The sequence below is a fragment of the Neoarthrinium moseri genome, assembly GCF_022829205.1.
Source record: "Neoarthrinium moseri strain CBS 164.80 chromosome Unknown scaffold97_Wmoseri_CBS_16480, whole genome shotgun sequence".
Classification (NCBI taxonomy): Eukaryota; Fungi; Ascomycota; class Sordariomycetes; order Amphisphaeriales; family Apiosporaceae; genus Neoarthrinium; species Neoarthrinium moseri.
Window position 1 is genome coordinate 42372 of NW_026055211.1, and position 19064 is coordinate 61435.

Genomic DNA, 19064 nt, shown 5'->3' on the forward strand with positions numbered 1-19064 from the left:
AGCAAACTCCGAGACCTTACGGCATTAATAGTCGGGACTAGACCTATATAAAACGGTATTGCCTCGGCCTAGTCAACTATTCTAGCAACACTAGTCTACAACATTGTCCATAGGCAATCTTTATACAATGGCTCCCAACTCAGACCGTAAGCTGGGCTCTCTCATACCGAATTTGGCACAGTCCGCCATGGCTAATACTCACAAGTCCCCAAGAGCTTCGGGCTCCTCGTCTACCCCGGCTTCGAAGCCCTCGATGCTTTTGGCCCCATGGAGGTGGTCAATACCTTGTCCTGCACCCACGACATGACTCTGGCCGTTATTGCGGCGACGCGTGACCCGGTGTCGACGCAAAGCAAGGGCGTGCACGCCGTGGGACAGAGTGTGGTCCCCACGCACACCTTTGCCGATGCCCCGCCTCTTGACGTGCTCTTCATCCCTGGCGGCTGGGGCGGCTTCAATACCGGCCCTGAGACGCTCGAGTTCCTCCGCCGCGTCGTCCCAAAGACCGGCCACCTCATCACCGTCTGCAACGGCTCGGCGGTCGCGGCCCAGGCGGGCCTCCTGGACGGCAAGCGCGCCACGACCAACAAGGCCTTCTGGAAGGATTGTGTGGCCTACGGCCCCAAGACGGAGTGGGTCGCGCAGGCCCGGTGGGTGCAGGACGGGAACATCTGGACCTCGTCGGGGGTCAGCGCCGGCATCGATGCGGCCCTGGCCTGGGTGGGGTCAATATTTGGAGAAGAAAAGGCGACGGACATTGCGAACAACATGGAGTTTGTCCGCACTACCTCTTCGACCAGTGACCCCTTTTCATCCATGTTCAAGTGTGAAGATGTCCCTAGACAGTCCTAGCTGCGCGCAATGGAAGACGGTGAGATCATGTGTCATCCGTCCATATGGGAGCTAAATATATATTATACTGTCTGCAAATAACTTCCTTTGGCTTGGAGTCCATCATGATTAGCTGGACTCTACACAAAGTGAATGGTGTCTGGAGTGTACAGCAATAGGATTGAGTGCTTCGTTGATTTTGCTGGAGATCCGCAAAAGTCATGGCAACTGCTATGTGCGTTCCACGAAGAAAAAATTATTCTTAAGAGCAACACACAGCCAGAAGTTCATACGAGAGCTGTTGCATACACCTTTCACCGATTTTCAGTCGCGGAAGATTTTTTTTGTGAACTTGACAAACTCGTAAGGCGATAGACTACGCTGACCCCTGCAGAGTCGCACGCCTGAACCGGCCGATGTGCCCATTACATGATCTGACAACCAGGGTACCAGGTTTCGCATGGGTAAACATTAGTATATATTTCGCTTATGTCTCGAGCTCGGCGTTTAGCTCGGTTCAGCGTCCCATTGGGCAATGCTGCGGACGTATATAAGCTGCCAAGGAACACTGGATTCTGGTGTCTCTTTTGCAGTTCCCTTCTCACCGAATTATCCCGTAATCAGGCTTTCAGGGTCTTGATTCAGCATGGAGAGACAGACTGCTCAGATGTTTGAGGGCCTTGTGCCTAAGAATACAGACCCCGAGGAAGCAGCTGTGCAAGCCGAGCCACTGCAGATCACGCTCGACCCTGAAGAGATCCCTACAAACTGGCCAGCTCGTAAGAAGTGGTCTTCGACCATGGTCGTGGTGTTCATGACGGCCACCGTGACCTTCTGCTCCAGTGTCCACACTGCGGCGATTGCAGGCGTCGCCGCGTCCTACCAGTGCTCCAAGACCGTAGCAACGTTAGGAGTAACAACCTTCCTGCTCGGATTCGCCACGGGGCCGTTGCTGTTCGCACCGCTTTCCGAGGTGTGGGGGAGAAGCTTGGTGTTCCGCATCACGTTCTTGCTGTTCTTCTGTTTCAACATCGGCTGTGCAACGGCGCCCAACATCTCGGCTCTTCTGGTGCTGCGTTTCTTGGCTGGCTTCTTTGGATCGCCGACGGGTATTTTGCTTCAAATATTTCACCCTCACAAGAGCTCTGTGTTTTCTGACTGTCGGTAGTAACGAACAGTGGAGGCTCGCTTGCTGACATCTGGCCGCAAAGCCAACGCTCGGTGCCATTTGCCCTCTTTATCACGGGAAGCTCACTCGGACCGGTCGTTGCCCCGATAGTGGGAGGTTTCATCTCACAGGTAAGCTCAAGCAGTCTCATCCGATGCCATCCAACCTGCTGAATTTTCGTGAAGCATTTAGTATGGAGGTGGTAAGTTAGGACAATCCCATAGCCCGGATGAAATGGTGGTTGACACTAACACATAGAGTAGGAATTATGGGGTAGTGAGCATCCTAGCTGGAATAGTCTATGTGGCCATGTTACTCCTGCTTCCAGAGACATATGTCGTGGTCTTACTTCAGCAGAAGAAGGTGAAGACCGGATTCCGGCCAGCGTGCCAATCGTTCAAGGAGCAGTACGCGACCAACCTTACACGACCATGGCTGATGCTCTTCACGGAGCCCATCCTATTCACTCTCGGCCTGTATTCGGCGTTCGTCTGGGGTATCTTGTACCTCGACTTTACGGCGTACCCGGTGGTGTTTCAACAGTCTCGGCAATGGAGTCAGGGTATCGCGGGTCTGTCATTCCTCGGGATCGGACTAGGGATGGCCATTGCCACTGCAAGCTCGCCGTGGATCAATGACATCCACGCTGCTTTCGTGAAGAAACTCGGAGGGCCAAAGCCCGAAGCCCGCCTGCCGCACCTCATTGTCCTCGCGTGGCTGATCCCCGTTGCTCTCTTCTGGTTCGGATGGACGGCGAACCCGCCCACGCACTGGGCCGCGCCCATTGCGGCGGGCACACCGTTCGGCATTGGCTTCGTGACGCTGTTCCTGGGGACCAATGCCTATCTCACAGATTGCTACGGCCGCTTCTCGGCGAGTGCGCTTGCGGCGAACGCGGTGCTGAGGTCGCTGTTCAGCGCCGGATTCCCGTTGTTCGCGGCGCAGATGTATGTGAGGTTAGGGACGCCGTGGGCGAGTAGTCTGTTGGGGTTCATAGCCTTGGCAATGGCGCCGGTCCCATGGGCGCTCTACACGTACGGGCCGTGGCTTCGCTCCAAGTCAAAGTATCACTTGTGGACGGTGGAGTTGGAAGAAAATAGCAAGGGTAGTATGTGAGGATAAATGGTTGATAAAACTAGAGTATGTTGCTTACTAGCTCTCCGAGAAAAGCACGGAAGGCTTATACGGAAGGTCAGCCAAACTCGCTTTTCTTCCACCCAACTTCTCAATCCATAATTGTCTTGACTAATATCTAGCGAGCGGGAATACCGCCACACCGGCGCGTTTTCGAGACTAAATCAAATTATCACAGTCTCAATAGTGCTCCATCCACCAAATTCAACGGCAATATTATCTCTGGTCGAAGTAGAACCATCGGTAGTTGTGAAGCGTGCACGGGAGCCATCTCGCCTCCGTCAAATGGGCACCTGCAGGGCGTCATCTACCGGTGGCCATTGTTTGTGGTTGCAGCGTCAGGCAGGGCGGGAATTATCACCAGATAGACATATTTGGTGGCTTCTCAGACACACGAGTCGCAGTAGAAAAGCAAAGTTCATATCGGAGGAGCACCCGGGCCCCCCTCGGCCACAGTCCCAAACGACTTATTAATAGAAGCAGATGCTCCGAAAGAAAACTGAAAACCGACATGCTCTGACCTCTTGCTGCCCAGCCCATCCCCGTCGTCCAAGCTCAATAGAATCCAAGCATCGACCGTGTCAAACGATGGTTGCTTTCGAGTCTCAGAATCCCTCAGCTGATCTGTAGATCAAGGAGAGCAACCCGTCAGCAGTGTCTATCGGACGGTTGGGCGCGCCGAGCCCAATCCCCCTCGACTCAGCGCCCACAGTATAATAGCAGGTATAAGGACCCCACAGAGAACGGCGATGTACGTTGATTACCATACGTACATGCGGAGGGAGCAAGCCCATTGGACGGGAGCTGGCTCCTCCCTTGTCAGGGCGAGACAGGCTAGAGCTTGTAAAAAGCAAGCAATAGGGCAGATCCTGGGGCTTAGTAGCTCGAGGTAGAGGGGGGCGCCTGGGGGTCAGCACGTGGGTTCTGCATACAACTCGAGAGTCCTCACGCCCTTTACCCGGTTTGCCTGCCACAATAATGCCGCATGGCTATCAAACAAAAGTGACAGGTAACACAACCATCCAAACCTTGACAGGATCCTTGCCCTGCTAGCCGCGCGTTTTTGGAGAGAAGAGAGAAGAGGGCCCTTGGAGGGGTGGCATGTGAATGTTCGCGAGGGGCTCGCTTATCGCCCTGGATGGATTCTCTTCCACCTCGCTGAGACACACCATCGCGCGGGGCTCTGGGCCACAGATGCAGCAGCAGGCTCCAGGTCTCCAGGTCTCCAGGTCTCCAGGTCTCCAGGTCTCCAGGTCTCCAGGTCTCCAGTACCGACGTGAATTTAGGTACCTAGGGTACCCTTTTCAAGGCCAAAAGAGCTTCTAGCTAGCAGCGGGCTAGGCCTCAGTCGCACCCCACAATCTGCATGTCGAGCGGCGGGACCCCCCCTGGCCACCCCTATCCACCTGCATCCATCCCTTGCTGGACCTGGCTTGCTCACTCAGGATACGGGAGATCCGCGAGGAGCTATGCTATGTGCAGGACTGTACCTAAGTTAGGGTCTTAGTAGTAGCACTAGTTAGAAACCCGTGAGAATTTCTATCCCCCAGAGACCAGCTTCGTCGAGCACACGCCGATTCCCTCGGGAGGGCATCACTTCTTTGCAACAACCCTGGTGAACACGACACTCTCAATAGGCTAAAACCGAGACCTGCGCTTTTTTTTTCTATCCCTTCTCGCCATTGCAACATATTTGGGCATCGCTGGCTGCTATCTCGACCTTGGGCAACATTCCTACGTCATCCGTACTATTAATTCGAGACTTGTCCCAGGTCGATTTCCCCGGACGGCGGCGTTCGTTTTGGCCCATCCCACATCTCGCCAATCCCACATCTTACATCTCACATCTCGCATCGCATATCTCAGCTCCCCCCCGCTCGTCGTCTCGTGCCTCTCCCGCTCGGGGACTTTGCCTGAAAACCAGATAACCCCCACGTCCGCGGCCAACGCCCCTGGTGCTCCTGCCCAACCCACGAAAACCAGAAGATCGCCCCCCCATCCTCGACCTTTAAATGCCTGCGCCTTCCAAGCAGCGGAAAGTCGCCATTGTCGGCAGTCGATCCGTCGGTCAGTAGCCAACGCCCCCCTCTGGTGCGAGTTTTGCGGGCGCAGGGCAAGGCGCATCACAAATCGGGTGCGCAAGTTGCTGACATTATCTCGGGGCCCCCTCCTCCAGGCAAATCCTCGCTCGCCGTCCAGTTCGTCGATGGCCACTTTGTCGAGAGCTACTACCCGACGATCGAGAACACGTTCAGCAAGGTGATCCGGTTCAAGGGCCAGGACTACGCGACCGAGATCGTCGACACGGCCGGGCAGGATGAGTACAGCATCCTGAACTCGAAGCACTTCATCGGCATCCACGGCTACATGCTGGTGTACTCGGTGGCGTCGCTGTCGTCGTTCGAGATGGTGCAGGTGATCCGCGAGAAGATCCTCAACCACCTGGGCACGGACTGGGTGCCCATCGTCATCGTGGGCAACAAGAGCGACCTGCGGCCCGAGCAGCGCCAGGTCAGCGCCGACGACGGCCGCAAGCTGGCCGAGAAGTTCAACTGCGGCTGGACCGAGGCCAGCGCCCGCTACAACGAGAACGTCGGCAAGGCCTTCGAGGTGCTGATCGCCCAGATCGAGAAGAGCCAGAACCCCAACGAGGCACCGGACGGGGGCAAGTGCCAGATGATGTAGGGGGAAGAGGAGCGGAGTGTTTGTATGCTTCTCGTCTTTCTAGGCCTGTTTTTATCTTACAGGGTTGCTCCAAGACATGGCTGGTTAGGGGACGTCGATTGGGCATAGACGCGTGGAATCTCGCACTGCTGGATATGCTGGGATTATATGGGATCAGGTGTTGGTTTACAGGGCAGGTCAGACAAGGCATATGTTGCTGGGTTTCGCGGTGGGCTTCCTGTGTCTACTTGAGATGCGCTTTGGCCGGCTGAGGCAGGAGAAGATTCGCGGCCGGCCTGTATATATGTTCCGGGCACCAGAGAAATCATTTTCCTGTTTGGACGATACAGTACACAGCTGGATGATATACTTGTTTTTCTACAAGGGTTCCTCGAAAGTGGCCTCTTTGAGACCAGACGGACGTGTTGGTACCGTCTGCCCGCGCGTCTGATCTCTGGTGGGCTGTCTAATGAATGCCAATGCCAATGCCAATACCAATACCAATACCAATGAGACTCGCACGAAATCTACCGACACCGGACAGGTAGAGAGCAGCGATGAAGATGGCGAGAATAGCATGAGTCAAGCCGACGAACGAGGGGCGGCCAATAGCTTTGGGTGACTCAAGGCTTGACTGAGACAGCCTCCCCTACCCGACTGCCCAATTGCCCCCCCGGGCCCCGGGGGCTGCCCTGGATAAAATGCCCCGCCAAACCCCTCCAAGCCCAAGCCCAAGCCCCAGCCCGTCGAGAACTAAAGCCGCCGAGTCTCCCCTTGCCCCTAATTTTTCCAGTCCTAGTGTCCCAAATAACTAAATCCAATCGATAAGGTACGGAAAAGCAATCTGCCCACTCTTTCGTCGTCGTGCCCCTCAGCCCGTCCAGAAACCCCTCCGAGCCCCTCGCCTCGAGAAAACAACCCCACCACAATTTGACTGTCCACGTTTGCGCCGCCCAGACCGTAAACTATATCTGATAAATAAACACCATTGTTGACATTAGACCCGACGACAGGCCTGCGACCCGAGCAACTACCCGCACCCGCCCGGTCCAGCCAGACAGACAGACAGACGGACAGACCAACATTTCGCGACACCGGCAAACCGCGCCTCGGACCAGCCCAACATGCTCGACGTGACCGACTTCATCAAGGAGAGGGGCGGCGACCCGGAGAAGATCAGGGAGTCGCAGCGCCGCCGCTTCGCCAAAGTCGAGGTCGTCGACGAGGTCATTGAGAAGTGGGAGGACCACCGCAAGACAAACTATGCCGCCATGCAGGTCAACACCAAGATCAACGATACCCAGAAGCAGATTGGCGCCAAGAAAAAGGTCAGCCCACCAACCCCGGCGACAGACAGCCAGAGAGAGAGAGAGAGGCCTCGTGTGACTAACGGGGCAGCCGATCCTGTATACAGGCAAAGGAAGATGCCTCCGAACTCCTCGCCCAGAAGGCCGAGTTCGAGAAGGAGAAGAAGGCCCTGCTTGACCTGGCCGCCGAGAAGGACGTTGCGCTCAAGAAGCTGGTCAAGACGATAGGCAACTACGTCCACGACAGGTACATTCACCCCGAGAGAGGAGGAGGAGAAAGGCAGACTGTCGGCCACCGGGGACCCCCATGCTGACAACAGAACCTAGCGTCCCCGTCAGCAACAACGAAGACAACAACGCCGTGCTGAGGACTTGGGCACCCGAGGGCGTCACCCCGGAGAAGAAGGATGTGCTCAGCCACCACGAGGTCCTGACACGCCTGGACGGCTACGACCCGGAGCGCGGCGTCAAGGTGGTCGGCCACCGCGGTTACTTCTTGAAGCAGTGGGGTGTCTTCCTCAACCAGGCCATGATCAACTACGGCCTGCAGTTCCTGGCCGAGAAGGGCTACACCCCCCTGCAGTGCCCCCAGTTCATGAACAAGGACTACATGGGCAAGACCGCACAGCTCGACGCCTTCGACGACGAGCTGTACAAGGTGGTCGACGGCGAGCCCCAGAACGACAAGTACCTGATTGCCACCTCGGAACAGCCCATCTCGGCCTTCCACGCCGACGAGTGGCTGCAGGCCCGAGACCTCCCCATCCAATACGCTGGCTACTCCAGCTGTTACCGACGAGAGGCCGGCGCCCACGGGCGCGACGCTTGGGGTATCTTCCGTGTCCACCAGTTCGAGAAGGTTGAGCAGTTCTGCCTGACGGACCCGGAGAAGTCGTGGGAGATGTTCGACATCATGTTTGCCAACTCGGAGGAGTTCTACAAGTCTCTGGGCCTGCCCTACCGCGTCGTCGCCATCGTGTCCGGCGCCCTGAACAACGCCGCCTCCAAGAAGTACGACCTGGAGGCCTGGTTCCCCTTCCAGGGCGAATACAAGGAGCTGGTCTCGTGCTCAAACTGCACCGACTACCAGTCCCGCGGGCTCGAGATCAGGTTCGGCACCAAGACCCAGACCGACGCCAAGAAGAAGTACGTCCACGCCCTGAACTCGACTCTGTGCGCCACCGAGCGAGCGCTGTGCTGTGTCCTTGAGAACTACCAGACCGAAGATGTAAGTCGAGTCCATTCAATCTGTTCCACAAGGTCAGCTACTAACCCGTACAGGGATTCAACGTGCCCGAGGTTCTGCGGAAATTCCTCCCCGGCGCCCCCGAGTTCATCCCCTTCAGCAAGGAGCTGCCCAAGGACACCACCTCGGCCAAGGCCAAGGCGAAGGCGGACAAGGGTGGTGCTAAGGCTAAGGTCGCCGCGGCCGTCGAGCAGGCCGGCGAGAAGCTGAAGAACGTCACTGTGTAAAGCGGTGGGAGGGGAGCCAGATTTGATTCACATGTCAGATTTTGCTTGCTGAAGAACACGGTCGACACCTGCTTTTTATGACGACTACCCAAATAGATGAGCAATGATGAACAATGACTTTGTTGCCATGCATTTTTGAACTGTATAGGTTGACTACTGGAGGTTGTGGGTAATCAGGAGAATCACACCCAGCTTATCCGTCAGGTGATTACAGGAATGTCTGCTGAGTGTGAAGTAGTCTTAAGATCAGCGGTTGCAGCGCTCCGATCTGGGCAACTCAAGTGTGGGAATAACACCCACACACTTGTCAATGAATCACTGGCTATTATTGATAATGGTACAGAAAAACAAAAGGGGAGGAAATGGGCGCAGTTTAATAAATCCGCAACTAGTATGGGGCTTGTGGTCGTCGTATATGCATAATCGCTTGTCGGTATATTTTTTACCAGACGAAGGAGGCCGGCAGGGTCTTCTAAAGGGCTCTCTCATCATCTTTGGCGGAAAAAAAAAAAAAAAAAAAAAAAAAAAAAAAAAAAAAAAAAAAAAAAAAAAACCCCTGACGGTCACGGTTATAATTCGGGACTGATATTAGAGAAATTTATAGGTTTTTCTAATGTTCCACTATGGGGTGGGAATCACGCCCACCTGAATCGTGGGAGCGACCCTCTCGTCTCCTATATCATTTGCTGGCGCATACTTATCTCAACCAGTGAACGCAGTGAATGCAGCTGCTGATATCTCCGATCTTCGGCACAAGTCCCAAGGCTGTTGTACCACCTCACTCTGCAGCCTGATACCCCCTCCCCGCACCAAGGCTTCGTCCTGCCAGGAAGGTGACATTATCGACAGCCCAAAGGTCAATTGTGCCATCCAGTCGCTTCGTTTGCTATCGTAACTCATCACAATGGAGCCGCTGTCAGCGTTGGGAATTGCTTGCAATCTAATGCAAGTCATCAGTTTCACTGGCGAAGTCATCCATTTATGCAAGCAGGTCTACAAGCGCGGGTCGCAAGACCCCAGCCTCGAAGGGAATGCGAAGGCTTTGTCCAGTGTCATCACGTCGCTCCACGACTCCTTGACGTCTCCAGAATCCCGCTCGCCATGCAATGAGGCCACCAGAGAACTCCAGGACTTGGCGCGCAAGTGCTTGGACGCAACTTCCAGACTCTCCGCCGAGCTGGACAAAATCGGAGCCTCAAGGAGCCAGGGACACCTCGGCAAGACAATGGTCTCCGTCTGCAAGCATCTGGCGAAGTCTGGCGACTTGCGCAACCTCGAAAAAGAGATACATGGCTATCAGAAGGTACTAGAATCTGGACTTCTCGTCAGACTGTGGTGAGGCTCCTCACGATCTATGAAATCAAACTCCCCTAATAGAATTCCTTTTCCAGCACGGCGAGGGAAGCTGCCGATCTTCAGAGTCGAGAAGGCTTCAAACAACTGAATGGAGCGTTGCAACACTTCATCATCTCGATATCCAAACAAGAGTTGCAGCTGTCACAGTTGTTACAGGCTGTTGATCAACGAATCGAAAAGGGTTTCTTCGCCATTCAAGATGAAGCAACACGAGCGCGAATCCTCGGCAGTCTGAAGTATGAAGGGATGAATCGTCGAAAAAACGACATCAAAGAAAACCATCGCAAAACTTTCGAGTGGATATTCAAGAGCGACCTTTCGCAGATGACGTGTGCTCGGGAAGAATTAAATCTGGATTCTGACTCCGAATCCGACTCCATATCGTCTATTTCAGACTCAATACATAGCTCATCGACAGCAAGCGAGACTCAAGAATTGAAGGCAGATTTACAGCAGCCAGGAGATGTTAGACCGTCCCTAGGAGACAGCTTTGTCACCTGGCTGCTCTCTAATGATACGACCTACTGGATATCTGGAAAACCAGGCTCTGGGAAAAGCACTCTGATGCTATTCTTACTCAAGGATCCTCGAACGCAGGGTCTCCTTAATATGAGAAGCCCGGACACCCTCATAATCGGACATTTTCTGCTGAGTTCTGGGCATCCGATGCAGCGAAACACCAAGGGCATACTCTGCTCACTTCTTCACCAGATACTACAGGATGATGACAGACACGAACGGCTGTTGCTACCATCTTTGGCTCAAAGACTCCCTCTGATACTTTCAAAGGATAGTCCGGATGACTGGACCCCTCAAGAGCTAAAACAGGCCATACGAGATGTTCTAAAGACCGCAGACAGAGCGACTTGCATATTCATCGACGGCTTGGATGAGCTTGCACCCTCCGAGATCGAAGACGATCTCCGGTCCCTTCTTCGGACCCTTGGGCGTATTCCATGTGTCAAACTATGCGTATCAAGTCGGCCAGAACCTACTTTCCAAGCGCTATTTGACAAGATACCTAAACTACGTGTTCAATCTCTGACAGACGGCGACATCCGGAGATACGCCTGGGACTTCCTCAAATCAGCTGTCAATCTGGATGAGAGAACGAGAAATCTTCCAGAAATTCAACACTTTGTGGATCTTGTTAGTGAAAGGTCTGACGGTGTTTTTCTCTGGGTCTACCTGGTCCTGAAAAGGCTCCACAGAGGACTGACGAACAAAGATAGCATCACGGAGCTTATTCAACGACTAGAGCAAACACCGAAAGAACTTCAGGACCTGTTCAGTGATATGTGGGGTCGCCTGGGAGAGGACGCCCAAATCTCGGAGTACCTTTCTACAGCCGCCAAGTACTTCCACTTCGTCAAAACATCCCTAATCCGCCCATGGTCTTGTGCGATGGGCGAAGCCCAGGCGATCAATGTTGCAGAGTTGATGCTCGCAACAAATTACACGCTACGACATCAACTCCTCAATGGAAGTAACATCAGTCCTAAATATATCGAGGAAAGATGTGATGCCGTGATACGAAATCTCGATACTCGCTGTGCAGGCCTTCTAGAGTGTAAAGAGCACAGGATGAAATTCTCGCCTGCCGAGGAAAGCAAGTACAATAGCCAATTTAGGTTTCACAGCCTTCGTGTCGAATTTGTTCACAGGTCGGCGCTGGACTACATATTCTCAAGTTCGGAAGGAAGCAACATCCTGGTACATGATGACTCAACACCGGAAGAACAATTGGCTATGCTAAACCATGTTGACTTGACTGTGGCCAAGATGTGGGAGTTGTGCGATGAAGTCAAAGATTTTCAACCCTGTCTCACGCTCGGATCCTACTTGTTTCCATTATTTGGACATCCATTTGGCAGCTACTCGCATTTTCTTTCCGAAACACATCGTCATTCCCTACTTTCGCTCGGAGGTTCTGTCTACACTCGTGCCAGAATCGATAACCAGGCGTTCTTTCCATTTTTCAGGGGACCCAACTTCTGGTCCTGGTCGCCAGATAATTCTCCGGACTTTATCATGGTGCTATCACAAAGCCCCTGGCTGGGGCTGGTGCCGCAATACATGAACTATTTCGATCAAAAGCTGCCACCCGCTTATGCTGGATATATCATGATATGCATTTGCACGCTTTTAGGAGGCCTTGGATATCATTATGACGAGCCTGAGGCACGAGCGATTGAAGATCTATGCTCCGACGTAGAGTCAACCACACGGTATCTCTTGGACAGTGGCGCAGACATCCACATGGAAGGCCTTTCCAGCATTGATTTAGACCAAATATCGATAGACACCATGCATTTCACGCACTCGCAGCTTCAGTCATCTGTTTCAACACTAGCGTTGGGCCTATTTGATCCATGTTCTTGTTGCATACATCCCCTACTCCGAGTCATACATACTTTTCTGGACAACAAAGCCAGTCTAAACCGCATAATGGTCTTCCATTACGCCGAATCTAATCACGGCACCCCAGAATCCGTGAGGTCGGGAATATTCGAACCCGTATACGAGGCGGAGGGCACTCACGTTCAGCTCGTTGTTTTTAAGACAACACCGGGTCATCTTCTTCGATTGGCGTTGTATGGAATACAAAATTGGCCCAACTTGCTGAAAAATCTTTCCAAGGAAGCGATTGAGACGCTCTTGCAGCACACAGCATTGACCGAGACGCCAGCAGTCCTAGAGCCCTTGGCATTTCGAACAACTATGATAGACCCCCCGAGACTTCATTTCTTTCACAAACTTCGTACACATTCCCAGAAACAAATGTTTGAAACCTTAGTCAGCCGCAATCTTACAAGTATGGCATGGTGGCGCGCTAAGAACGAGGGATGCATGCCACTTCCGGAAATTTTGGCACAGATTGCGGCCGAATGCGAAACAGTGTCCTCGGCAGATTTTGCAGCCGAGCTTGAACAAGAGGGCTATCTTGTTCGAGTTCAGGACTACCTGAAGCAGATACCACGATTGGAGAAGGAGCAGGAGTTAGCTCTGCTGGATAAGTTGCAGCGAGAAGCGTTTGATGGGAAACATTTTCCCATGACATAGGTAAGAATTGATGGCAATTTGCCCTCCGTGTGATGAGCATTTGAAGTAGACACACGCAGTTCTAGGTTGGAGTGTTCTCCATCTGTGATATGGTTGGTGAAAAACAAGCCAGCTTTATAACACATAATCGATGCTCTACACATTTCCCAACGCTACAGTTTTCGTGAAGCAAGCGGAAAGGGGATGTCACAGCTGAGACCACCCTCCGTCGCCTCCGGCATAGGATCGGCCAAGCATGCTCTTCTAGTCCAGAAGCTGTGTTGTGAAGACTCCTGTGGGATCCCATTTCTTCTTTAGCGCCTTCAACTTGTCAAGCTTACCAGGGCCCCGATAGCGCAACTCGATCGGCCCCGAACGAGTGCCATTCTGAAAGTCGGCATACTCAGACTTGTCAGGGCCGCGCATGATCTTGATGGACTTGTCATTGAACTCGTCAACCAGTTGCCGTTTGTTCACGGCGGTATGCCATATAAGATTGTTCCTGCTCGAATTATGTGATTAGCGATGTGGAGCCGAGGCTCGAAGTTTAGACGACCACTTACTGCCAGTACCTTATATCGTGCAGTGACATTGCTGACTCAAATTGGGGTGTCTTGGGGGGTCTAGAATCCCATTGGAAGTTGAAAGCCGTGTTGATAGCATCAGGACACGCCTCCACCAGAGTCTGCCAAACTTTGACGGTTTCAAGAAAGCTGTCAACATTAAACCGCCTCAGTCCGACGACGCCGAATCGCTTGAAGTCGCCTTTGGTACAAAGCATTTCGCGGGCGTCACTAGTGTTCTGGACAGGGACTGGCCCACCGTTTGCCATTAGGGGCTTCAAGTCATACAGGGGCTTGTAAGCAATCTTGGCGTGGTTTGGGTTCCCAGTGTATCTTGCCGAGATGACTAGAGTTTTATTTCGTGCAGGTGGAGGGGCCATGATCATGATGAGACCGGACGTTGCATATTTACTGTCATCCATCAACGGTTTCATGGTTTCGGCGACTTCCCTTGCGCGCTCGAGAGGAAACACGAAGGCTCCCACCCATATAACGCCTTGGTCGTTACCAAGCTCGGATAGAGGCGTGATCTTGATAGTGAGCTCCGTGACGAGCCCAAAGAACTGGCCAGCACCTCGAATAGCATAGAGAAGATCCGGTTCCTTCTCCCCTGTGACTTGTACAAGGCTACCCTTTGCATCAATGATGCGAGCTGCCAAGATCTGGTCTGATCCAAACCCAGTGATTGAGCTAGTGACCGACACTCCCCCGCCTAGAAAATAGGGAATGGCCCCAACAGTGTTGCCGTTGCCCAATGCTTGAGATCTCCAGGGTCAGTTTGGTTGGTAGTATTTGGGTTTATCGGATTGCCTCACCGGTAAAGCTACCCGCCGCAGCCAGAGCTACGGCGACATCTTTTGACAAGATGCTCCCTCTCAGTATAGCCTTCTTGCCCGGAGCGTCAACGTCGATGCCAGAGAACTTTTTCAGGTTGATGACGATACCGCGTTCATTGATGCTTGACCACTCGCTGTGACCGCCACTTTTGGTGACAAATGGCACCGACGACTGAACAGCCCATCGTACCTGCATAAGGAAGATGTTAGGAACGGCAGTATAGTTGGGGAGCCGGGGTGTCGAACCGTCTCCTGAATCTGCTGCTCAGTCTCCGGAAGGACAATAGCACCAGGTATCTGACGGCCAATATTGGTCCATCCCTGAGCGAACTCCTGGAAGCGGGCGCTGCTCTGGTCGGTCAATACCTCAAGCTCCGGGCCTACCCGCACCTGGAGGTTTTGAAGTAGTGATGGGGACAGCCTTTCTGCCATGTTGCGTTGTGGCGTCCACGATAGACAGTTCAGTGAGAGGCCTGAAAGGAGAGGATTGTGGTTTCGGCGGAAGTTGACTTAGCCTGCCTTTCATCTCACAACCAACCAACGACCAACGTGCATCAACGCTTCACGTGACACAGCAAGGGGGAGGGACCCCTGGTTCAATCAGAGGAGTGCTCCTTTCGTTTTACTTACTACCCAAGTGACAGAAACGCCGCACAGGACAAGGCCAAAGACTATGGATGCGCTCGCTGATATATTTTCTTTTCCTAATTGGCCCCCGAGCCTGAATGTTCCCAAGAACTTGCCTGCCTCGGGCTCGAATAGTCAAATGTGGCCACAAAATGAGGTTTTATGGCTACCCTCATGTGCATGGGCTTTTGGTTATGGCAAAGTCATGGGCGGAAAGTTGAAGACAAACCCGAACATTTAGGAGATATCATGTGGGCATTCTTGACAAGTGTCGTTCTGCGCATGTGACAATTATTGTGCATCACTGCAGTTCCATGCCCGTAAATCGCCGGAGACCGGGACAATCGCCGAGTGTTTGCCCGCCAAGTCATGTATTTCAGGACGAGGCTTCCAATAGACGAACCCGAAAGATGTGTTTTGTAGCCTACAAGGAATCAGCGGTTCAATGATTGTCGTTGCTTATAGCACGACACACGTCACTCGCCGATGAATCCTGTGACTCCTTCACCACCTACTTGACCTTTCGAATATTTCTTGAGCTTGAACAGATTCCCATGGACATAGCCGTTCTCCGCTAAAGAACAAATTCTTCTACGATTCTCTGGCATAGGCCACCGGTCGGCTGGGTTGCAGGGATTTCTATTTTTGGTCCCGAGCTTTGTTGGCAACGAAGTTACTAAAGAGATTTTTTTTTGAATAGGACGTTCCGGCAATGTCGGTAGGAACTCACCCTGAGACCCTGCTAGATAATCGGCATACTGCAATGTGACGAGCCTACCTTCTGGATACTATACTATATCTTTGGTCAAGACAAATACGCTATCGGCTGCCAACCACTTCTGACTTTAATTAAGACATTGCACAAGCAGTCGTATATAAGCTGAAGTCAAAATTAGGGCTGCTTGAGTTTTGAAATGCTTGGTCTGCCCCACATCATAGATTACAGAATGGTGAAAGCACGGCAATGTAGTCGAAGTATGTAAATTATGTATTACTAAAGGACGGGGGATCTAATACACCTCCGTGACTTCACATTTGCCTAGGTGGTTTGGCAACGCACCTCCAAGCACCAGCAATTCGCACTAACCAGGGGCCGCCGAACTCTGCGCTGTACTAGTGAGCTCCTAGTATTGTATGTGATAGGCAACTGTTGTATTTTACACCCTGAAAGCTTGTCGTGTCGACATGCCCAGGCTATGGTAGACGCGTCCAGAAACTCTTAAACAGCCAAATCTCAGCTTGTGCTTGTTATCTATCCTTGTTGTCAGCACCGGGTACTCTGGGGAGGGACGTTGATATCTACGAGTCTAACTGTGCGCTCTGGCTAATTGTTTATTGTTCTACGCCGTAGAGAAATAATCTCAGTTTAGAGTAATCAAGAACAACAAGGGAGAAGGGTACGATATAAGGTTACTAATACAACATCAGGCCCTACCATTTAAACCCATCTTTCCCTTTTATATATAAGTCGAATAAGATGATGGTATCGTTTTAGAGCGTTTCGAGGCTCTTTCCAGTTATCCGGCTCGAGGTTCGCTCGCCAACTGGGTACTGACCTTACAGTGGCTTACGTCTCGTGAAGATATCAGACTTAGAGCTAGCCCTCAAGGGTTTAGCGGGATCAGCAGCGTAATTTACACATGGCATCGCTGAAAGAATAGTGTGTTTGAGTTACCTCACACCATCTGATAGATCATTAGACCACGTGCGCATGGAAGTGTAGGTGATGTGTGTGAATTGCGTAGTAGTGAAAGAGAGGGCAGTGTACCTTACTCCTATGGCTAGTCATATAGTTGCCGATATGTGCTCCAGACACGCGGTCTCCCATGACGCAATTCAGATTACTCGCACCTGTTTAAGCATCCTCGCCATTGACTCCAGTCCCATCTTCTTGGCCGTCCACCAGGCTTGGGTCCTAACTTCATTATCGAGATCTGTTGTTTCTTGAGACAGTAGCATCCTCGTCACTGACTGATTCTCTCTCCCTACCGCAGATAGCAGCGCCTGGGTAAAGGAATGGCGTTTGCCGGCATTGTTCAATGCAACCTGCACTATGTCAGGGTTCCCGTACCGAACAGCAGCGTCGAACGAGTCTTGATCCAAAGTGAACCCTTTGGTAAGTAGACAAATTAGAGCGTCTTTGTGACCATGTTTTGCTGCCTCGAGTACGGGATTGCGGGACTTCGGCCATTTGGCGGGGATCTTCACCCCCAAATAGAAAAGATATTCCATCATCGGTACATTGCCCGATCGTGCGGCAAGTTGCAATTGCGACGGTAAGAACTTATTATGGTAATGATTTGGTTTTCTTTGGGGTTCGACCTGGAGAAAGTCTTTGGCAAGAGGTAGCAGAGTCTGGAAAATCTCTAGACTTGCGGTTGCTTGAAGACCGGCAACGAGCGATGGATCCCAATAGTTGTACTCCGGTTTGAGGACAAGCTTAACAGTAGAGATATGGTTTCCTTTAGCGGCGTTCTTGAGAATTTTCCCCCAGAATAGGCCGTTCTCTTCGCTTCCTTTAGTGATGGCGTTCATTAATAGACGGACCACCTCGTCATGACCCCGATAGGCAGCCAAGTCCACAGGCTCGCCAAATATAAGCCTGTATAATAATTAACACCAACTTATGCTTTAGTAATGTCTAAAATTGGCTTTCAAGCATACTTACCCGAAATCTTGCCGCCCTTGGCCATCTTGACAGATTAAATACTCGCAGTCTTGGAAAGACGGCAAAATGTCCCTGACTAAGCCAATTTCGTTTGTCCAAGCCGCTGCAGCCAGTAATGCTTGTTTAAACTGTTTATCATCTTGGTCGATGCTCTCCATAGAGTGGTCTGAATCCATAAACCACTTATCCCTGTCTCTCCCGCTCCAGTTCATTTCCAAGGGAACGTTGCATATCTCGAAGACGCAACATCTAAGGGCATCGTCGGTAAAGCTCTTGCCACTGGGACTTCGATAAGCCACAAGGTGTTCAGCAACCTTTCGGATGATGCGTAGTGGCCGGGAGAGTCTCCCAGGCCTATCCATTACCCTGTATGCGAGGTTGCGCTGCCAGAACAGGTACTTGGGGTTCCCTTGATCGAGGATCCTCGACGCAAAGATTGCCTCCATTACAGCGGCGTTCCATGACCTGCTGACGTATCTTAACCGGGTTGCGCGCTTAATGCCTCGCACATTGACGGCGGCAATCAGGATCTCTTGGATAATTTCCTGCGGGAGGTCTGAAAATAACATTGCGGAAAAGTCACTCGAACCGCCGTGCTGTGGGAATGGGCTTCGAAATGCCAGTCTGTCGGGTCTATCAAAGTCATGTTCACTTTGTTGGATGTTCCCAAGGACGAGAGAACGTGGCGCTCAAATAGGCCCCGTTCCTTCGGAACTGACCCTTGCAGGAATGGAGAAAGATCCTCGTTGGTGTGGCCTACAGTGTAGGATGCTTCCATGGATCCTGTGCAGCAACAAATTGTCAGATCCAACACAGGAAATGGTACCACTTATTCGTAGGTATCATTATTACCACTGTGGGGAACCTCCTCTTAGAGACTCACAGGACATGAAGTTACCGAAGCCAACGCGCTGAAGGCAAGCAGAAATCTCAGAAAACATCAAGCAAATTGGAGGCTTTTTTGACGTTAATAGGCACGGAGTCTCGCTGCCGAGAAATCTATTCTGGAATGCTGCATGGACTTTTGTATGGTGCGATTCGCATAAGTGTTCAGATACGTGCCTAGGTATGGCTTTGCAGGCAAGCCTCGGCGAACGTACCATCGGATTGCCGATACGGACAAGATTGTCCTTGGGAACCCTCTGAAGCAACACAGCACCCAACCCCCTGCCGACTATATTTTTAGTACTTCTCCCGTCGCCAAGCCCGAATGGTGCGGGGTGTCCCAACAATGCAAGAACCAACTCGCCAATTTGTAGACCTGAATACCGAATGTCTTGAATCTGCCTGACCTAAGAAAGGTCACTGGTTGTAACCAGGACTTCCAGTCGTGGGGAGCCTTCTCATCATCTATAAGCATCATGGACCCTTAATCCATCACTACGTCTTGTTTGA

General features: G+C 52.2%; 7 protein-coding genes across 7 annotated transcripts; 5 read left to right on the forward strand and 2 right to left on the reverse strand.

Moving 5' to 3' along the window:
• Window positions 1–127: 127 nt before the first annotated feature.
• JN550_012882 (uncharacterized protein) lies at window positions 128–852 on the forward strand (the record flags this gene model as incomplete). Its single annotated transcript, XM_049311407.1, has 2 exons — window positions 128–146; window positions 206–852. 2 exons carry the CDS (start codon window positions 128–130, stop codon window positions 850–852), a joined length of 666 nt encoding a protein of 221 aa, XP_049165143.1.
• Window positions 853–1477: 625 nt separating this feature from the next.
• On the forward strand, window positions 1478–3115 carry JN550_012883 (uncharacterized protein; the record flags this gene model as incomplete). Its single annotated transcript, XM_049311408.1, has 4 exons — window positions 1478–1940; window positions 2000–2130; window positions 2185–2201; window positions 2263–3115. The coding sequence occupies 4 exons, from the start codon at window positions 1478–1480 to the stop codon at window positions 3113–3115; spliced, it is 1464 nt and encodes a 487-aa protein (XP_049165144.1).
• A 2030-nt stretch (window positions 3116–5145) lies between these two features.
• Window positions 5146–5818, forward strand: JN550_012884 (uncharacterized protein; the record flags this gene model as incomplete). Its single annotated transcript, XM_049311409.1, has 2 exons — window positions 5146–5200; window positions 5277–5818. 2 exons carry the CDS (start codon window positions 5146–5148, stop codon window positions 5816–5818), a joined length of 597 nt encoding a protein of 198 aa, XP_049165145.1.
• A 1103-nt stretch (window positions 5819–6921) lies between these two features.
• JN550_012885 (uncharacterized protein) lies at window positions 6922–8577 on the forward strand (the record flags this gene model as incomplete). The annotated part of the gene is made up of 4 exons (XM_049311410.1): window positions 6922–7125; window positions 7212–7351; window positions 7432–8332; window positions 8386–8577. 4 exons carry the CDS (start codon window positions 6922–6924, stop codon window positions 8575–8577), a joined length of 1437 nt encoding a protein of 478 aa, XP_049165146.1.
• A 904-nt stretch (window positions 8578–9481) lies between these two features.
• Window positions 9482–12996, forward strand: JN550_012886 (uncharacterized protein; the record flags this gene model as incomplete). Its single annotated transcript, XM_049311411.1, has 2 exons — window positions 9482–9912; window positions 9969–12996. The coding sequence occupies 2 exons, from the start codon at window positions 9482–9484 to the stop codon at window positions 12994–12996; spliced, it is 3459 nt and encodes a 1152-aa protein (XP_049165147.1).
• A 243-nt stretch (window positions 12997–13239) lies between these two features.
• JN550_012887 (uncharacterized protein) lies at window positions 13240–14806 on the reverse strand (the record flags this gene model as incomplete). Its single annotated transcript, XM_049311412.1, has 4 exons — window positions 13240–13477; window positions 13539–14295; window positions 14354–14564; window positions 14621–14806. The coding sequence occupies 4 exons, from the start codon at window positions 14804–14806 to the stop codon at window positions 13240–13242; spliced, it is 1392 nt and encodes a 463-aa protein (XP_049165148.1).
• A 2031-nt stretch (window positions 14807–16837) lies between these two features.
• On the reverse strand, window positions 16838–18447 carry JN550_012888 (uncharacterized protein; the record flags this gene model as incomplete). Its single annotated transcript, XM_049311413.1, has 3 exons — window positions 16838–17603; window positions 17670–18302; window positions 18389–18447. 3 exons carry the CDS (start codon window positions 18445–18447, stop codon window positions 16838–16840), a joined length of 1458 nt encoding a protein of 485 aa, XP_049165149.1.
• Between the last annotated feature and the right edge of the window lie 617 nt (window positions 18448–19064).